This window comes from Lynx rufus, unplaced genomic scaffold, assembly GCF_022079265.1.
Source record: "Lynx rufus isolate CCGP_SWC_20201006 ecotype Redwood Valley unplaced genomic scaffold, mLynRuf1.p SCAF_18, whole genome shotgun sequence".
NCBI lineage: Eukaryota > Metazoa > Chordata > Mammalia > Carnivora > Felidae > Lynx > Lynx rufus.
In genome coordinates, this window is record NW_025814832.1 from 38,268,456 (window position 1) to 38,286,547 (window position 18,092).

General features: G+C 38.2%; 1 protein-coding gene across 1 annotated transcript in view; it reads right to left on the reverse strand.

Moving 5' to 3' along the window:
* Positions 1–18,092, reverse strand: part of CEP95 (centrosomal protein 95) — a 43,657-nt gene that overhangs the window by 23,691 nt on the left and 1,874 nt on the right. The window contains exons 3-6 of the mRNA XM_047081592.1: positions 14,673–14,780; positions 11,293–11,403; positions 8,520–8,625; positions 6,699–6,814 (exon numbers count right to left, since the gene is read on the reverse strand). Of these exons, the coding sequence (XP_046937548.1) occupies positions 6,699–6,814; positions 8,520–8,625; positions 11,293–11,403; positions 14,673–14,780 (441 nt within the window). The remainder of the gene's footprint in view (positions 1–6,698; positions 6,815–8,519; positions 8,626–11,292; positions 11,404–14,672; positions 14,781–18,092) is intronic.

An 18,092-nucleotide genomic window follows, 5' to 3' on the forward strand; every position in this document is an offset into this window, starting at 1 on the left:
CTTTTTCAAAGGGACACATGCACCCCCAGGTTTATAGCAGCACTGTTAACAATAGCCAAAGTATAGAAAGAGCTCAAATGTCCATCGATGGATGAATAAAGAAGATGAGGTGTACATACACAATGGAGTATTACTCGGCAATCAAAAAGAATGAAATCTTGCCATTTGCAACTACGTGGATGGAACTGGAGGATATTATGCTAAGCAAAATTAATCAGAGAAAGACAAATATCATATGACTTCACTCATATGAGGACTTTAAGAGACAAACAGATAAACATAAGGGAAGGGAAGCAAAAATAATATAAAAACAGGGAGGGGGACAAAGCATAAGAGACTCATAAATGTGGAGAACAAACAGAGGATTACTGGAGGGGGTGTAGAAGGAGGGATGGGCTAAATGGGTAAGGGGCATTAAGGAATATACTCCTGAAATCATTGTTGCACTATACGCTAACTAATTTGGATGTAAATTAAAAAAATAAAATAAAAAAAAAGGAGAGCTTGCTATTTACAACATGGGTAGACTTAGAGAGTATCACACTAAGTGAAATAAGTCAGAGAAAGACAAATACCATACGATTTCACTTACATATGGAATCCAAAAAACAAAGCAAAAGAACAAACAGAAAAAGAAGAAAAAGATGCATAAATACAGAGAACTGATGGTTTCTATACAGGAAGTAGTAGGGGGATGGGCAAAATGGGTAAAGAGGAGTGGGAGGCACACAGGCTTCCAGTTATGGACTGAAAAGTCCCAGGGATGAAAGGAACCTCATAGGGAATATAGTCAACAGAATTAATAATAATGTATGGTGACAAATGGTAACTATACTTGGGGTGAGCATAGCGTAACATATATAGTTGTCAAATCACTACGTTGTACACCTGAAACTAATGTAATATTGTGTCAACTATACTTCAATTAAAAAAAAATCAAAATAACAAAAAAAAAAAAAAAGGAAAAATATTCCATGCTCCTGGATAGGAAAAACAAATATTGTTAAAATTTTGTAAAATTTTTTACTACCCAAGGCAATTTACATATTCAATGCAATCCCTATCAAAGTAACACCAGCATTCTTCACAGAGCTAGAACAAACAATCCTACAATTTGTATGGAAACAGAAAAGACCCCAGGTAGCTAAAGCAATCTTGAAAAAGAAAACCAAAGCTACAGGCATCACAATCCCGGACTTCAAGCTGTACTACAAAGCTGAAATCATCAAGACAGTATGGTACTGGCACAAAAACAGACACTCAGATCAATTCAACAGAACAGAGAATCCAGGAATGGACCCACAAATGTATGGCCAACTCATCTTCGACAAAGCAGGAAAAGAATATCCAATGGCATAAGGACGGTCTCTTCAACAAATGGTGCTGGGAAAACAGGACAGCGACATGCAGAAGAATGAACCTGGACCACTTTCTTACACCAGACACAAAAATAAACTCAAAATGGATGAAAGACCTCAATGTAAGGCAGGAAGCCATCAAAATCCTCGAGGAGAAAGCAGGCAAAAACCTCCTTGATCTTGGCCACAGCAACTTCTTACTCAACAGGTCTCCAGAGGCAAGGGAAACAAAAGCAAAAATGAACTATTGGGACCTCATCAAAATAAAAGCCTTCTGCACAGCGAAGGAAACAATCTGCAAGACTAAAACGCAACCAACGGAATGGGAGAAGATATTTGCAAATGACACATCAGATAAAGGGTTAGTATCCAAAATCTATAAAGAACTTACCAAACTCAACACCCAAAACACAAATAATCCAGGGAAGAAATGGGCAAAAGACATGAATAGACACTTCTCCAAAGAAGACATCCAGATGGCCAACTGACACATGAAAAAATGTTCAACATCACTCATTATCAGGGAAATACAAATCAAAATCACAATGAGATACCACCCCACACCTGTCAGAATGGCTAACATTAACAACTCAGGCAACAACAGATGTTGGCAAGGATGTGGACAAAGAGGATCTCTTCTGCACTGCTGGTGGGAATGCAAACTGGTGAGCCCACTCTGGAAAACAGTATGGAGGTTCCTCAAAAATTGAAAATGGAACTACCCTAGACCCAGCAATTGCACTACTAGGTATTTATCCAAGGGGATACAGGGATGCTGTTTCAAAGGGGCACATGCACCCCAATGTTTATAGCAGCGCTATTGACAATAGCCAAAGTATGGAAAGAGCCCACATGTCCACTGATGGATAAATGGATACAGAAGATGTGGTGTATATATATACAATGGAGTATTACTTGGCAGTCAAAAAGAATGAAATCTTGCTGTTTGCAACTATGTGGACAGAACTAGAGGGTATTATGCTAAGCAAAATTAGTCAGAGACAAATCTCATATGACTCCACTCATATGAGGGCTTTAAGACACAGAACAGATGAACATAAGGGAAGGGAAGCAAAAATAATATAGAAACAGGGAGGGGGCCAAAACATAAGAGACTCTTAAATATAGAGAACAAACAGAGGGTTACTAGAGGGGCTGTGGGAGGACGATAGGCTAAATGGGTAAGGGGCATTAAGGAATCTACTCCTGAAATAACTGTTGCACTATATGCTAAATAATTTGGATGTAAATTTAAAAAAATTTTTTTAAATTAAAAAAAAGAAAACCACATAGATCGCCCTGCAAAAAAAAAAAAAAAGCAAAATAAAATTACTCATATGCCTTGCCTGCTTCAGATTCTGTGCCCCGCCCCTCCACCCCACCCCTGCTTGTGCGGTCTCTTTCAAAAATGAATAAACATTAAAAATTTTTTTTCTTAATGTTTATTTATTTTTGAGAGAGAGAGAGACAGAGACCATGACTGGGGGAGGGGGAGAGAGAGAGAGAGAGACACACACACAGAATCTGAATCAGGCTCCAGGCTCTGTGCTGTCAGCACAGAGACCGATGGGGGGCTCGAACCCACGAATGGTGAGATCATGACCCAAATGGAAGTCAGACACTTAACCGACTGAGCCACCCAGGTGCCCCACTGTATGACTGTATTTTAAAAGAACATATGTGAGGGGCGCCTGGGTGGCTCAGTCAGTTGGGCATCTGACTTCAGCTCAGGTCACGATCTCACTGCTCGTGGGTTCGAGCCTTATGTCGGGCTCTGTGCTGACAGCTCAGAGCCTGGAGCCTTTCTCTGATTCTGTGTCTCCCTCTGTCTCTGCCTGCCCCTCTCCCGCTCACACACGGTCACTTTCTCTCAAAAATAAATAAACTTTAAAAACAAATAAAGAACATATGCGATGCACATTTGCATATCCGTAAGTAAAGAAATCAAAATGTTAATGGTGATTTTCTCTAGGTCAGAGGTTGGCAAACTATGGCCCAAGGTCCAAATCTGACTCACCAACTGTTTTTGTAAATAAAATGTGTGTGTGTGTGTGTGTGTGTGTGTGTGTGTGTGTGTGTTTTAAGATTTTATTTTTAAGCAATCTCTACATTCATCATGGGGCTCAAACTCACGACTCTGAGATCAAGAGTTGCATGCTGTACCGACTAAGCTAGCCAGGTGTGCCTAGCTTGTGTTTTACTGGAATATACTCATACAAATAGGTGCGAGAATTGTAGAAATGCTGTTCTGTGGGTATATCTCTGAGCTACGAATCCTGGTTGATACCATAATAAAAAATTTATAGGTCAAATTGTTTTGTCTAACTTTTGAATGCTTAATATTTAATCAGCTTTATAATGTTGTTAGAGAGCTGTACTAAAATAGTTCTGAAATTGAGGGAATATCCACTTTGCTCCCTTAGAAATCTACAATACATAAACTTCCCACAAACAAAACAGACTTATGACTCCTCCTCTACAAATGACTATTTATCCCTTCTTCAATTTAATGAAATACTTCACCATAAACTTACTCCTCACTTTGAAGGTATGAGAATGTATCCTGAAAACTCAGTTACTAAAGTGGTTAACTGACATAATCACACTAAAAATGGAAAATTCACCTTGCACAAACTCCATGCAACGTATTTCAAGACACTGCATATTTTATTTTTTTAAAATTTTTTTTTTCAACATTTATTTTTGGGACAGAGAGAGACAGAGCATGAACAGGGGAGGGGCAGAGAGAGAGGGAGACACAGAATCGGAAACAGGCTCCAGGCTCTGAGCCATCAGCCCAGAGCCTGACGCGGGGCTCAAACTCACGGACCGCGAGATCGTGACCTGGCTGAAGTCGGACGCTTAACCGACTGCGCCACCCAGGCGCCCCTGACACTGCATATTTTAAAATGTCTGACGTTCATTTGATGTCTCTTAAAATCCAGCAAACACATCTTTTTATGCTCTCCTTTTCCACAACCCAGAGCAACAGGGCCATTTTCACATCAACATCTTTAAAATATGTGAATCTCACTCCATAACTTCATATTTTACACGAAGAGCATCTAAGATCTAATACTCAAAATTCATAATGTGGTCCACAATTTCTCTACTACCTAAACTAAATTTGTCATCAACTTGACTCCAGGCTAATTCATTTTTACCTGAGTCCATTTTTTCTTCAGTTTCTTGGATGACAAAGAAACTCATATGCTGTTTCTTTTTGATAAAATTTCTCCAAAATTTCATGCTTAGTTAACATGTGGCACTTTTAATTTGTCAGACTGAAAGTGACACACTCAAATTTCCTTATAATTTTTAGACTGTTTTAGGATATAATGTTTTATTACTGAAAAGTCTCTGGACTTGTCTACTGCAAGCATTAATAAGTATAATAAACATATATGACATTTCATAAATAAGGGGGAACCCTGGGTAGGAAAAAATGGGTGAAGATGGTCAAAAGGTACAAATTTCCAGTTAAGTAATGGGAATAAAATACACAGCATGACTATAGTTAATACTATAAGTTGCTAAGAGAATAGATCTTAACAGTTGTCATCACTATCTATGGTGACAAATATTAACTAGACTTTTATTGGGACAGTCATTTCACAACACATGTAAACATAAAATCCATAGATTGTATATCTGAAACTAACATAATGTTACATGTTCATTATATCTCAATTAAAAAAATAAGATTCATAGCCCAGAAATTGAAGCCTAAGTTAGATGCCTATGAATGTATACGGTGACAGTTATCTGATGACTTAAATCCAAATATAAAAGGAAGTTACCATAGCCCTTAATGACACCAAACCAAAACACCTCAGCCTGGCTTTTCTCTCAACCTTTTCTCTTTTGCCTTAATTGCATTATAACCCGAATAGTTAAAATCTGAGAACTCACTTCTTACAGATGCAACCTTTCTACACGGTAGTTGCTATCACAGAACACCATTTCTAAAATCATAGTCCCTTCCATCTTCTGTCAATCCACCTGACTCTCTTCCTTCAAGAAGCATTCTTTTGTTACTTTCAATTGACTCTGGTCATTCTGTTACTTCGCTCATCCCAGTGGCAAGTACATGCCTTTAGTCTACTGTCTAACCTTCCATATTGAGGTTCTTTGAACATTAATTCCTTGGATTTCAATGTCTATTCTTTGGAACCAAAGTACTAATGCTCAAAGGGATTTCTCAGATGGTTTTGCTGAATTCTCCAATTTCACATGTTAAGAAACGGGCTCAGGAAAGATAAGGGCCTTGTCCAAAGTCACATAACCAGTAGCAGAGTCTGGATGAGAATTTGGCCACTGGATTCCCAATTTAATATACTTAATGCCTATCCAGCATTCCTGTTCTTCCATTAAAAAAATACAAACCACAACTTATTTTGGGCTTGGTGTTCTGAGAAGCTCTAAAATACTAAGATGAATATGAATAATTTTACTATGTATTTCACTTACTTGTCTTACTTATTGGCTGCCTCCCCAAGCAGAATACAAGCTCCATGAGGGAAGGGATTGGTGTCTATTTTGTTAACCACTATAACACCACTGCTTGGCACAGGGAAAGCACTAAATATTTGCTGAATGAGTCTGGTGTGGCTACTGTCCCTGGAACTCACAGTTTATAAAACAAACATACTCAAAATCACTACACAATGTGAGAATAGTATTACCAAAATAAGATGAGAAGGCCACAGTGTAGAAATAGAGCCTCAGAATCTAGGCATGTGGGGGAGGCTGGGCTTTGTAGGGTGAATTTGCCAGGAATAGAGATGAAGAAAGAGCACCCCAGCAGAAGAAACAACATGAAGGCAGAAAAGAGCATGACAACTAAGGTAGGCAGGACAGGAAGTGGGATGAAGGACAGCAAGGTACGAGGCTCAAAATGGGCCTCAAAGATATTCAGGCTTACTGTGTATGAGCAGCAGACTCTTGGAAATGTAGCCTGATCCCTGGAAGAAGAACTGCCACTGGATAAACTGACTTGTTGTTTGAAACCATGAAAAGAGTGAGTCATCCAGTTTAGGAAAACTATACTTAGGGGGTAATCTGAATGTGAGTAGACTATTAAGTTGCATTCAGAATTCTCTTCTCAGGGTATCAGGTCCCACATATTATATGACAAACTTGCTCATGTGCCTATAACTCCTACTTGTTTGATTTCAGGTAACTGTTCATATTTAGGTTAATCATGGTATACTCTGGAAATTCAATTCTAAGGTCGAGTTACAACTCTCTCTATTCTTCTCAACTGTAAACATTCCTAAGAATAACTATTTTTATTTTCATAGTTGTATGCTGAATAACAGGTATCTGAAGTTTACTTACCATTACTTCTTAGAGAAAAGGTGTGTGCTGTGTCTCCGAGTCTAATTACTTCACCAGTGGATTCTGTTTCATCTCCATCCCAAGAGGGGCCCAAAGCCTCAGATGACAAGGAGCACCTGAAAGAATTCCCTTACTTACTTGGGCCCAGCCTAACCAGAGGGCCCCTCCTGACGAAAGCTGCTTTAAACAGCCTGCCTATGAGTATTCAGACTGCTCATTGCTACGTGCAGAAAAAGGGCAAGACACTCCCTTCTGTTGCTTATCACTTTTTGGTGTTTATCTGTTTTAACTCATACACGTATGGTAGAAATAGCCGTGTAGAAAGTGTCAAGGATTAAATGCATAGGAGAATACACACAGAGAACAATAAACATTGGATACTCTACGGGTGTGGGGGTGGAATCTGGGTAGGGTATGAATTTTGCATTAAATATCCTTGCATTGTTTCACTTTTGCACTGTAAAAAAAATCTAATAATAAAAAATAAAGTCAAGAAATTCATCTCATGGTGGTCTCCTTTAAGACAGGTTTTCCACAATGTACTATACCTAAACAGGAAGATATTGCCTGGGTCTTTCAAATCATGCCAAATTCCATAAAAAAAATGGAAAGTCATACATTTAAAAGTCATAGCATTATGTTCAACCCGTAGGTAGAACTACCATCAAATCTGTAATGACATTATATTTTGTCTATAAAAGTTGCAGGTATTTTAAAACTCTGATATTTGTTAATGAGTTAATGTTACTGATTCATGAGGATACAGTAACGAGCAATTTTATACTGCCGGTGAGTGTATAAACTGTCATGGCCTTTTTGGAAGCAGTCTGGCAACTTTTAATAGGCTTATAACATTCATACTCTTTGGATGTAGCTTAAAGAGCAAACAAAAGCATGTATCACATTTTCAAAAACTATAAAAAAACCCAGAAACATCCACCTCCACTTTAGAGGAGTGGTTTAGCCCATTGTGAAGCACCTATATGGTCTGTTATACAGGGATTAAAAATTACTACAAAGAATTTAACAACTCGGAAAAAGACTTGATATGTAAAATTTTTAAATGCGGGAAACAAAACTATGTAAACAATATGACTAAATAAAACAAAAAACCAAAACATTATAAAAAAGACTCAAGTATAACAAAACATTAACAAGCCTTTGTTTAGTTCTGAATGGTAGAGCTCATCTTTTTTTTTTTTCACTTGTTTTTTATTTCTTCGTACTTTCCAGGATTTCTACAGGGAACATAAACTATTTTGATGACCAAGGGAAAAATAAAAAAAATATGCACGTGCACTTAACCATCTAAGCCACCCAGGTGCCCCACTAAAGACGTATTTTGGAAAGGGGCACCTGGGTGGCTCAGTCAGTTAAGCATCTGACTCCAGCTAAGGTCATGACCTCACTGCTCATGAGTTTGAGCCCTGCGTTGGGCTCTGTGCTGACAGCTCAGAGCCTGGAGCCTGCTTCCAATTCTGCATCTTCCTTTCTCTGGCCCTCTCCCACTCACGCTCCCTTTTCTCTCAACAATAAATAAATGTTTAAAAAAAAAATTTTTTTTTAAAAAAGATGTATTTTGGAATAAAAGAACTAACTAGGAAGAAGAAAATACACAGGTGTTTAATACTGAGACTTAAGTATTACATATAGCTCAAGGTTCTTAAAATTCCGTCAGGGAGATTTAAAATATGAGAAGGTACTGAGATTTTCCCATCAGTTTGTTTTGTTTTTTGCTGCCATTGTGGTATATTGTGTGCCAATTCTTAGAAGGAAAAAGCATAACTTGTTTTGGTTAAATTCATAGACATTGAGTGCTACCTCCCAAAAGAAACCTTTTTCCATGATGATTTGGATTCCTTAGTACTTTCTGGCTCTTCTAAAGGTTCTCCTTGATGGAATTCTTTAAAACTCTGTCCAGTTTCACCTGTTTAGAATAGATAAAAACAACACCAAAAAACCTCTCAATTAATAATGCTATTTTTATATGGGGGTGGGTAGAGGTGAGAACAGTTAAGCACCCTCATCTTCTCCTGGTAAACTGGGCTTTTGTGAACACGAAATTAGAAAGAACCAAATTATCACCTGTGAAGACCATGTATTACTTGGGTAACAGAAGCAAGATAAATGCTGCTTTAAAAGCAAGGTCTACAGTTGTACTAGCAATGTTTTATTTTTTAAGATAGGTGGTAGGTTTATTTTTTATTGTTTATAACCTCCCTGTTCAGTAAGGGATGTCTGAAGCAAGAGGACTAGGCTGTGGCTTCAGAACACAACTGTGAGCCTCAAGCTCCAAGACTATCCCTCCCAGGCTAAGAGTCAGAGTACATCAAAGCTTGGCTGAAGTTCTCTTTCAGACTATCACTCCTTTTTCAACTCAACATTTCTGAGGAATACACTTTCGCCACAGCAACACACTAGGGAACTGATTTCAGGAGGTACGTGGGTGAAACTTCCTATGATTCAGATTGACGCCTCTGAATATTCCCATCCCCATTTCTAGAGATTTCTCTATTTGAGCATCTACCTTCATTTTTTTCTATTTCTGTATTCAAAATAACCAACACTGTAATAACATTAGTTAACATTCACTGCGCAGTGACTCGGAGCTAGGCTTGGAACTAAACTATTTATATATCTACTTACTCAACCATCACTACAGCCATGGAAGAATTTCAAATGAAAACACTGAGGCTTAGAGAGCTTCAAACAATGAGAGGCAGAACTTAGCACTGACGCAAAGTCTGCTTTCAAATCCCTGTTCTTCAGTGGTAAGTTAATGATAATGCTAGCTCAGGTGCCAGGAAAAAGCTGCTCTGTACATGATGTGACTCATGATAATAAAGATTGACTTCCCATTATTAACTGGCATTTTGAAGAATCTGATTAGCTCTAGGTAATACTGCCATATCAACTTGGACCTGCAAAGGTGAGAATCACACTTCAGAAAACACCATCCAACCACAGTACTACTGCACTGGGAGGTCCCACCTCTGCAACCCCCTCCTAGCAGCACTAAGCTCACCACATTCTACTGACCTCCCCTGGAAATCTCCCTCCCGCATGCCCTGCCTCCACGTCTCACTATTACCAGACTCACATTTAAGTATCTCTCAGTTCTGCCCTCCTCTCGCCATCCCCACTGCCCTACTCATGGTAAAGCCACTACCATTCCTCTTCTACCTGCAGTCAAGCACTACATTGTAAAAACTGCTGCTGTTAGTGTAAAACTTCAAATTAATCAATTTCCACCAAAGGTAGTTTTCCATCTCTTAATCTTGTTGCTAAAATGGTTAAAGCCACCAAGCCTCAAAATACCTACTAAGTAGCCTTGAATTAGGTAAATTTCACATGTCTTTCACTCTCCCCCAATTCTCCTATAATGGTTTTTATTGTTTAACAGTCCCCCCCCACCCCCGAGGGATACGTTCCAAGACCCCCAGAGGATGCCTGAAACCACAGATAAGATTGAACCTATATATACTATGTTTTTTCCTATACATACATATGATAAAGTTTAACTTCTAGATTAGGCACATTAAGATAAGCAATAGCTAACAATAAAATAGAACAATTATAACAACATACTATAACAAAAGTTATAGAAATGTGGTCTGTCAAAATATCTTATTGTACTGTACTCACCTGCTTCTTGTGATGATGTGGGATGATAAGATGCCTACGTGATGAGACAAAGTGAGCTGAATGACACAGGCATTGTGATGTAGCATTAGGCTATTAATGACCGACCTTCTGACAATACCTCAGGAGGATCATCTGCTTCTGGACCAAGGGGGACTGCGAGTGGAAAGCAAAACTGCATCTAGGGGGACTACTGTATGCAGTTATGGCTGTCTTCCTGACTTAAGTCAGAAACTTAGGTTTCTTTGAGAGCAATAGAACATGGCATGCAATTATGAATCCTCCCAGCGTACAGAGGCTGGTACATATTTAACAGATATTAAACACTCAAAACACTCCACACTCAGAACACTCAAGTGTTTGAAATAAGAAATATCCCCTGTGGCAGTTTTTCCCTCCAGGCCAGACCTACATATGCCTTTAAACCTTTTCAGCAACAATGATAAAAGGTAGAAAACTATCACTAAAAAGTTTAAGCTCAGATGTTATCACAACCACGTGAGAAGTAGGAACGATGAGCCTACCCACATTTTTTTGTCTTCATTCATATCAGATTTTATGTTGTTTGTTATTGCTGCTGAAAACTTGTTGGATAACTTTTTGGAGAACTGGATTACTCAAAGGCTAAAATAAAACTTTCAGGCTGTCACAAACCTAAACATAGGTTAAAGACAAAAACACTCCAATTCCTCCTGTTAATGCTTTAGCAATATCCAAATTTATAACAAAAATGGCAGTTCTGACAGGAAATTTTGGAATAAGTCATTTCATGCAATAATAGGACAGTAAGCAACTTTAATCAGAACTTTTTATAGATTAGCACATCCAAACTGACAAAGGACATGATGATAGTCTAAGACAGTTTTTTCCAACCACTTAGAAGAGTTAAGAAGTGAGATTTAATTTACCAGGTATATGCATTAGTTATTCAAATTACAATTTTAAAACTTACTTTTTTCGTGAGATGTCTCACTGATGTGTTCTGTAAGATACTCCAGCAACCCATCAAAGATTTCTAGCAGATTCTTAATAGACTCTTTATCTCCCTTCACTATATTTTCTCCTAAACACAGGATAAAAAGCTATTAAAAATATTAACGAAGAAACTAAAAGTCTCAAAGTTTCAAAACAAATATACCACTGTGTAAATACTGTTCAGATAAAAGAATCACAAACTAATTCAGGAAAACGAATAATATTATAAATATTAAAAACATGAATGTCTTGATACCTAATTATATTTGAAGAGACAAAGGAAGCAGTCTTGAATATAATGTTTGGTAATTAACTAGCATATTCCTTCCTTTACCAAGAAACAAAATAAGTAGACTTAATAAAACATCCTCCGGTAAGATTTATACCAAGATATAAAGTATCTAAGCAGAACTTTTTTAGGCTGGTGAAAAAAAAATGGCAGGAGGCAAAACAGTTTCAGATCGTAGGATCCTACTTCTAGATGGTGGTTTGTTCTGAAGATAACAGCAGTAGAGTAACATAAAAACAAAAAACTTGTTGGGATACTTTCATCAGGAATTCCTCATTTTTTCTATTTGTTAACTCCTATTCATTTTATATAGGTCATGTCATTTTTCTTAATTTAAAAACTGCCCATGTGGGATGCCTGGGTGGCTCAGTTAGTTAAGTGTCTGACTCTTGACTTCAGCTCAGGTCATGATCCCAGGGTCGTGGGATCGAGCACCCCCCCCCCCAGGCCATGTCAGGAGTGGAACCTGCTTGAGATTCTCTCTCCCTCTCCTTACGCCCCTCCCCTGCTCAGACCCAGGTGCTCTCGCTCTCTCTCTCTCTCAAAAAATAAATAAATAAAATACTAATTTAAAAAACTTGTCCATTCATACAAATTTCCAATTTATACAGCTTTGTATACAGTTTGTATAACTTCCAGTTATAAAATAAATCAGAGATGAAAAATAAGGCATAGGGAATAACATCAATAACATTGTAATAGCGTTGTAAGGTAGTGGTTGGTTACTATACTTATTACAGTGAGCACTGTGTAATATATAGAACTGTCCAATCACTATGTTGTACATCTGAAACTAATATAATTTTGTATGTCAACTAAACTTCAATAATAAATTTTCTTAAAAACACTGGCCATGCACGTAAAACTTTTTAATCTCACCTCAGTCCCAACTTCTCCAGCCTCACCTCCCACCACATCCACTTTACACCCAGGACTTACTCTTTAAACAATTCCTGGCACAACACTTGTCTCATAATAAATTTTTAATACATGCTAAATTGATATGTTGACAAGAAATGGGTTGGTAAAATCATGGAAACTTAGCATGCTTAGTATCACCTAAAATGGACTCTAATCAACATCAGGTATGGAAGGAATGTAACTCTTGAGACAGCTGGGTTGTCCTTTGGGAGGTCACGCCTGCATTCTCTTAAGTTCAAACCAGTAAGGGGAAGACACAATGGAAACTTGATATTTGAGAGAACCCAGCCATTCAAAATTTCACTCCTGATGCAAAACAAACCTAAACCAGAAATATGATGTTTTACAAAATTACCAGTACAGATAGACAGTATTTGACTTTTTTTTTTTTTTTTTTGGTTTAAAGCAAACAAATCTTCTTAAGCCTTGTTTTTCTGGCTTAACGAGATACACAAGTATACCCCAAGGGCATACTCAGAACTTCTCAGTTGCCAGGATGGGGAGCATCCTCTGCCAACCCAGCAACTAAGACCGCCCACCAAAATGCAGTGCTTCATGGTACAGAAGAAAGTATTTTAAACTGAACAAGAACACAACGAGTAAAAAGCTGCTCTGCAGTACACTGGAGGAGATAAGCAGTTCTGCAACTTTTCATGGGGTGGGTGAGAGTTGTTAGGAGCAGCTCTGCATTAAAAAGTTACATAAGCAGATACAACTATGCTATAGGTTTAAAAAGCACAAATACCAGAAATTACCCTATTCAAGTGATAAAGCAATTCCGAATTGCAAAAGAACAGGAAAACCCTGGGATTATCCCTCAAAATGAATTATCTTCAAACTAATTTACCATTTTTACTCCTAGAACTGCACTCAAAACTTAAGACAGTATTTTTGCAAAACTTGTCGTCAACATCACATTGAGAGATGTGAGTGACCAATCCTGATTAACATTTAACTGCCCAAGAACAAACCAATGGTGTAAGCCTTCTCTAAGTGATTCAAATGTAGGTTCATATGCACAGATTCCCTCTTTTCCTTAGCTTGAAATAATTTACTGGAATAATCCTCATTTTCTATCTAGAATACAGGGATTTACAAATATATTTATATTTGGTATGTTTGGCTTTAGAATACAAGCATGATATACTCTATTTTGGAAAAAGTTTCAAAAACAATTTACAGTTTTATTTATTTTGAATAGAGAAAATATTCATGAGGCTTAAAATTCAGGGGCGCCTGCCTGGGTGGCTCAGTTGGTTGAGCATCCGACTCTTGATTTCAGCTCAGGTCATGATCTCACAGTTTGTGGGATGGAGCACCATGCCGGGCTCTGCGCTGACAGTGTGGTCTCTTTGGGATTCTCTCTCTCTCTCTCTCTCTCTCTCTCTCTCTGCCTGTCCCCCATTCATGCACTCTTTCTCTCAAAATAAATAAATAAACTTTAAAAAAACAAAATAAAATTCAAGAAATATAAAAGTTATATAATGAAGTCTCATCCCACCCTCGTCCTGCAGCCCTGAAGTTCCTCTTACTGGAAGCAATTGGCATTACGGGTTTCTTGCACATGCTTTCAAAGAGTCCTTCTGCAAGCAATCAACTGCATATTTCCTCTCCTTACCTTTGTTTTTATAAGCAGCACCCTACTCTGCACATTATCATTGTTAAGTGCACATCTTTCTGACATTACACATATTGGAGACTGTTCCACTAATATGGAACATTGTACATAATGAGCATCATCAATCATCTTTTACAGTAGCAGAGTAATTCCCTGCATGGAGCTATCATAACTTATTTAACCTGTCCCTATTTAATGGATATTTAGATGTAGCTAATTCTTAGCTACTACAAACAAGCAGCACGTTAGCTTTAAAATAACAAAATAACAAAAAACATACCTTTAACTACCAGCCAGAATTCTTACATCTCAGACTCAGGTCCATCATAAATTCAATGTTTGACTCTCCAAAAAAAGCTCTCAAGAATGGCTGCCTTAACTCTACCAGTCAATTTGTCTTGGCTCAGTCTTGCCACTTGGTTTATATCATAAGCTTACTCATTTGGTTAGCTAAACAATGTCTAGGATTCTATCCAACAAATTATTTTAGTTAAATGCAAAATTATCTGATGGTTAAGTATACACCGACCTGTTATGTGAGACAAGCTGACTTGCAGGTAATCCAAGGCCAGCGAATCAATTACTGCTTGTACATTGTGAGCTTCATCCTCTTGACTCCTGGGAATAGCTATGAGGTCTGTGGAAAAAAAGCTACACATTTTTCATCTGAGGGTCCAAGTTTTCATCTGTCTCTGACCAGGCTTCTGAGTCAGGTTAAGTGCTACAAAAGTAAGCTCTACCCAAACAGAACAGGCTATAAAATTCAGATAAAGCTAACAGAGCCTGAATCCCACACAGCACCTTTAGTAGTTGAATACTTAGTCAATCAACATATATATGAACATGCTCTACAATAAGCACCATGCTACAGAAAGATAAAGAGGTCCCTAAATTCAAGGAGGTGCTAATACTCTAGTAAGGGAAACAATAATGGAGTGAGACTTTAACCCATAATCATGGGCTGCTTTCCATGAGAGGAAAAAAACCCCACAACCTTCTGAAGGTAACCTAGTAGGAATTAATGGCAAAATGATTTAAAAGGTCAGTATATAAGGGTGTCTGGGTGGCTTAGTTGGTTAAACGTCTGACTCTTAATTTTGGTTCAGGTCATGATCTCAGGGCTTCTGAGATGGCATGGAGCCTGCTTAGGATTCTCTCTCCCTTGTTCTCTCTCTGTCCCTCCCCCACTCATACACACACTCTCTAAATAAAAATAGAGGCCCCTGGGTGGCTCAGATGGTTAAGTGTCCAACTCTTGATTCTGGCTCAGGTCATGATCTCACAGTTTCTGGGATTGAGCCCTGAATCAGGCTCCATGCTGACAGCATGGAGCCTGCTTGGGATTCTCTCTTTACCTCTCTCTGCCCCTCCCCGTGCATGCTCTCAAATAAATAAACTTGCACCAAAAACCATAAAATACCTAGTAATAAATCTAACCAAAGACATGAAAAATCTATACACTGAAAACTACAGAAAGCTTATGAAAGAAATTGAAGAAGACACAAAAAAATGAAAAATTATTCCATACTCCTGGATAGGAAGAACAAATATTGTTAAATGTCAACACTACCCAAGGCAATTTACATATTCAATGCAATCCCTATCAAAGTAACACCAGCATTCTTCACAAGCTAGAACAAACAATCCTACAATCTGTATGGAAACAGAAAAGACCCCAGGTAGCTAAAGCAATCTTGAAAAAGAAAACCAAAGCTACAGGCATCACAATCCCGGACTTCAAGCTGTACTACAAAGCTGAAATCATCAAGACAGTATGGTACTGGCACAAAAACAGACACTCAGATCAATTCAACAGAACAGAGAATCCAGGAATGGACCCACAAACGTATGGCCAACTCATCTTCGACAAAGCAGGAAAAGAATATCCAATGGCATAAGGACAGTCTCTTCAACAAATGGTGCTGGGAAAACAGGACAGCGACATGCAGAAGAATGAACCTGGACCACTTTCTTACACCAGACACAAAAATAAACTCAAAATGGATGAAAGACCTCAATGTAAGGCAGGAAGCCATCAAAATCCTCGAGGAGAAAGCAGGCAAAAACCTCCTTGATCTTGGCCACAGCAACTTCTTACTCAACAGGTCTCCAGAGGCAAGGGAAACAAAAGCAAAAATGAACTATTGGGACCTCATCAAAATAAAAGCCTTCTGCACAGCGAAGGAAACAATCTGCAAGACTAAAACGCAACCAACGGAATGGGAGAAGATATTTGCAAATGATACATCAGATAAAGGGTTAGTATCCAAAATCTATAAAGAACTTACCAAACTCAACACCCAAAACACAAATAATCCAGGGAAGAAATGGGCAAAAGACATGAATAGACACTTCTCCAAAGAAGACGTCCAGATGGCCAACTGACACATGAAAAAATGCTCAACATCATTCATCATCAGGGAAATACAAATCAAAGCCACAATGAGATACCACCCCACACCTGTCAGAATGGCTAATGTTAACAACTCAACCAACAACAGATGTTGGCAAGGATGTGGACAAAGAGGATCTCTTCTGCACTGCTGGTGGGAATGCAAACTGGTGAGCCCACTCCAGAAAACAGTATGGAGGTTCCTCAAAAAATTAAAAATAGAACTACCTTATGACCGAGCAATTGCGCTACTAGGTATTTATCCAAGGGATACAGGTGTGGTGTTTCAAAGGGGCACATGTACCCCAATGTTTATAGCAGCACTATCAACAATGGCCAAAGTGTGGAAACAGCCCAAATGTCTATCAACAGATGGATAAAAGAAAATGTGGTGTATATATACATATGGTGTATGTGTACATATATATATATCTATGTATACATACAAACAGGTATTACTCAGCAATCAAAAAGAATGAAATCTTGCCATTTGCTCCTATGTAGATGAAACTCGAGAATATTATGCTAAGCAGAATTAGAGAAACACAAATATCGTATGACTTCACTCATATGAGGAATTTAAGATACAATACAGATGCATATAGGGAAGGGAAACAAAAATATAAAAACAGGGAGGGGAACAAAACATAAGAGACAAATATAGAGAACAAACAGAAGGTTGCTGGAGGGATTGTGGGAGGGGGGATGGGCTAAATAGGGAAGGGGCATTAAGAAATCTCCCGAAATCATTGTTGCACTATATGCTAACTTGGATGTAAATTAAAAAATAAAAATATAAAACAAAGTAAAACTTACTTTGAAATGCAAATAAACTTTAAAAAATTAAAAATAAATCAAAATAAACTTAAAAAAACCCAAAAGGTCAGTAAAGACCACAGTGAGGAAAGATTTTAACACTGAACTTACATTTGGAGTTTCTCCTCTGGCACTGAGGGAGATGAACGGGGGAAGGAAGAAAAAAGTACTTTATTTTTTAAGTTTTTCTTTTATTTATTTTGAGACAGAGAGCAAGTGAGCAGGGAGGGGACAGACAGAGAGGGGCAGAGAGAGAATCCCAAGTTGGCTCCATGCTGTCAGCACAGAGCCCGATGTGGGGCTCAAACTCACGAACCTTGAGATCATGACTGGACCCAAAACCAAGAGTCAGATGCTCAACCGACTAAGCAACCCAGGTGCCCTGAAAAAAGTATTTTAAAAGACTGGTCTAATAACTATAGGCCTCTGTGCTCAAATGAAGGTTAAGACTAGCATCAAAGATACCAGCTAGAGGCCATCTCCATTATTCCAAGTGATGAGGGCACTAACTCATGGTAACAGTGGGAAAGGAAAAGAGACTACACAGAGCTTTAATACTAATGGTTATAGCAGAGACAGTAGAGATCTATGGATAAAGACTCTGAGCTACTCAACCAGGGATGCAGTACAATCATCAATTCATATCCATAATACTGGTTAAGCAACAGGACCCAACAAGTTTCCAAGTTCTACTCAATTTTAGAATTTTTGAAAATGTATGTACAGAAAAGGTGTGACTTT